This window comes from Oxyura jamaicensis, chromosome Z (genome assembly GCF_011077185.1).
Source record: "Oxyura jamaicensis isolate SHBP4307 breed ruddy duck chromosome Z, BPBGC_Ojam_1.0, whole genome shotgun sequence".
In the NCBI taxonomy this organism is placed as follows: domain Eukaryota; kingdom Metazoa; phylum Chordata; class Aves; order Anseriformes; family Anatidae; genus Oxyura; species Oxyura jamaicensis.
The window spans coordinates 38,749,392-38,752,463 of NC_048926.1; the positions used below are offsets into that span (position 1 = coordinate 38,749,392).

General features: G+C 35.1%; 1 protein-coding gene across 1 annotated transcript in view; it reads left to right on the top strand.

Moving 5' to 3' along the window:
- The first annotated feature begins 650 nt into the window (after positions 1-650).
- The window catches only part of ALDH1A1 (aldehyde dehydrogenase 1 family member A1), a 39,518-nt gene continuing 37,096 nt past the window's right edge, over positions 651-3,072 (top strand). Inside the window, exon 1 of the mRNA XM_035310469.1 lies at positions 651-835. Within this exon, the coding sequence (XP_035166360.1) occupies positions 746-835 (90 nt within the window). The 5' untranslated portion in view covers positions 651-745. The remainder of the gene's footprint in view (positions 836-3,072) is intronic.

Sequence of the window (3,072 nt, forward strand, 5' to 3'; positions counted from 1 at the left end):
AACAAGCTCTTGCTTGGTTTTACCCAGAGGCTGGATTTTGTTTATTTGTTTATTTGCTTGTTTGCTTGTTTGTTTTCCTGGATTAAACTATTTTGTCTTACCTTCACATTTCTTGAAAAGCATATGAAGTGTGTGTATTAGCATAGTCATCTGTTATCTCAGTGATCTACAAAACAAGTATTAATTATAAGAATTATAATTTACTCTGAACATAGTTAAGCACAAACTATGGTGCTTGTTTTCTACTAAATACCTTCAAGCTCTGGGTGTTATTCTTGCTAGCTCTCTAGTGAGAAGTGCTTAGTTCATTTCCAGAACTAACAAGTGGGTCTTTACCTTCAGAGCTGCCATCAAGTAAGTGAAGAACATCACTTAAAATCTAAGGACCTTCCTTCTGAGAGAAAGCAATCTTACAGGTAAGAAGAGGAGGCCTTAAACTGTGTTCTCCAGTATGAAAAACACAGAGTCTGACAAAACTCATTTTGTCAGCAGAGTTTGCTACTTTGAGATCTCAGCTCAGTGAAAAGGCTATTACTTCTGGTCTTAAAAATAAGTCGTGTCATTTTCTCTTTGCAGGGAATTCTTTCATCCAATCATATTCCTGTATGCAAATATACCATAGCTGGTACAGATAAAAAAGCACAAATAAAGCTAAAGGCTCAGTCAGGACAAAAATCACTGTGCTTCCCTGATACCTCATTTCACCTGTGTTTCAGGAACGTCCTCAGACTCCTCGTTTGACAATATGAAGAAACAAGGCTCAGACAGCAGTCCCATTCCAGTTTTGCCAGCGCTGCCAGAACCACTCAAAGATCTGAAAATTAAGTACACCAAGGTTAGTAGTGTTTGTGTTTGTTAACTTCTCTTATGCATTCACCTCAGCCTGTAAGATGTGCACATTTCATTTTATGTGAAAGCAACATTATGTCAGTAATTAAAATGTTTATTCTGATCTTTTTACAATCTTATATAAGTTAGTAATTAATGTTTAGTGATCCCTTTACCCTAAGTATTTCAGGAAGTGTGCAAGTGTGAGAGAATCATTTCACATTTCATTAGGAACTACTATTGTTTTGTCTCTTGAAACAAAAGTTTCTGCAGAAAGTTTCTTAGAAAGTATAAATGGAACAAAGAAGAAAAGGTCTCTCTTACTACAGGATTTTTCAGAACAGTGAGAACAAATTGAAATGCTAGGGTTTCACATTGTATTATAAGCAGATTTAAATACTTATGGCAAATATGTGGAAAAGGATGTGTGAAAATGAAACTAAAGTTCATTCTACTCAATTATCTTTGAGATAATGAATCTATTTTTCACCCTAATCAGGTAACAATAAAACAAAGTCTATCATTGCTAATTACTCAATTTTATTACAAGCATTTTTAGTAATAAATTATTTCCATATGCAGTTAGAAACAAACAAATAAAGATGGTGTTATGTTCTCGGCTTAAAAGGCCCTTTTCTTCTGTAATATCATAGCACACTGATATCTTCAAGTATTTTGAACACATAATTGACAGAAGAATACTGAAACTCTGCCCCTGAAACTTTCAGATAGAACATTTGATCAGAAAGGACCTTTTCTCTTTGGAGACTTCTCATTTATGGTTCTTTCTTATTCTCATTGCACTGCAATAGAAATAATTTTTACATTCCCAGAATTTATTTATTTTCTAACAGAAAGGCATTCATCCATTATCTAGATTAGTTCTTTTAAACTCTATTCTATCCTGTTTTTTCATGGGAAAAAGCTACCCAGATTTCAATGCATATCTGTCTTGAATAAATCATGCAGGACCTTACTTTGTAAATATTTAACAGGCTGGGAAAGCTATGTAGCTCTACCATGTGATATCTCTTCCTGTTTCAGAAAAAAAAAAAAAAAAAAAAAGAAAAAAAAAAAAAAAAAGCTTAATTCGGGGATGATTCATTTGTACACAGGGGACTTTGGTATTCTAGAAACAACAAACTACGGTGATTTTGTTTTGTTTAGTTTGTTTTTGTTTGTTTGTTTTCTCTTTTTTCTCCAATGGGAAACAAAAATAACCAATATGAGAAAATTGCCTACTCAGAAATCCTGTGTAAGTATGTATGCAAGACATAAATGACAGAAATTCCTATTAAAAATTATGTCTTTCTATCCATCAGCAAAACCCATTCTAGTAACACAAAAAGGAATCATAAAACAGTCAGCATGCTGAAGTTTCTGTAACACCCAGTTAAGGAGAGTGGCACATTGTAAATTCACGTGGTTTTTTGCCTGGACAAGAGATACCATATCCTGAAAAACAACATATAATATGTATCTCTGGACAAATACAATACATTTCTTTGCAAAACTATGTACCTACAAGTGATTAGATCAAACTTTTTGCAGTGCATTTCTCCTCTCTTCAAATAACACACAGGATTACCTGAAAGCCACAACAGTGAACTGAGGGACAGAGAACTGGGATAATGGAAATGTTATCCCAAATCCATCGGCCCTCCCTCCCACAATTTAATATAACCTTTCCACTTTTGTCTTCTTACCTGTCCTGTTTCTCCCATGCAAGTCAGCGCATGGAATGTGGGATTGCTGTGACTATTTACATTGGAGTAACTAGGAAAGTATTAATAACTTTCCGAATAAATCCTTCTGCCTGAAGCACCTTGAATATCGACAGGTTCCTCTTACCTGACAACTCTCCCTTCTCTTTGTACACAATGGTACAGTTACCACTACTATCTGTCTGGAGGAAAGTCTAGAAGGATATCCCAAGGATTTTCCTTTAAACTAAATGCACTTTCATGTTTGTTTCTTTTCTATGTGAGGGATCAGTTTGGGTCTCATACAAAAATCATTTAACCACACGTCAGTGGTCAAACCCTGGAACAGTCAAGAAGTGTCCCATGACTATCAGTGTTCAAGAGGCACACAGGCAATGCCACCAGTAATAATCTGGTTAGGCCTGAAGTGACTTTTGGCTAGGCCTGAAGTAGTCAGGCAGTCGGACTAGATGATGTTTATAGGTTCCTTCCAACTATTCTATTCTATTCTATTCTATTCTATTCTATTCTATTCTATTCT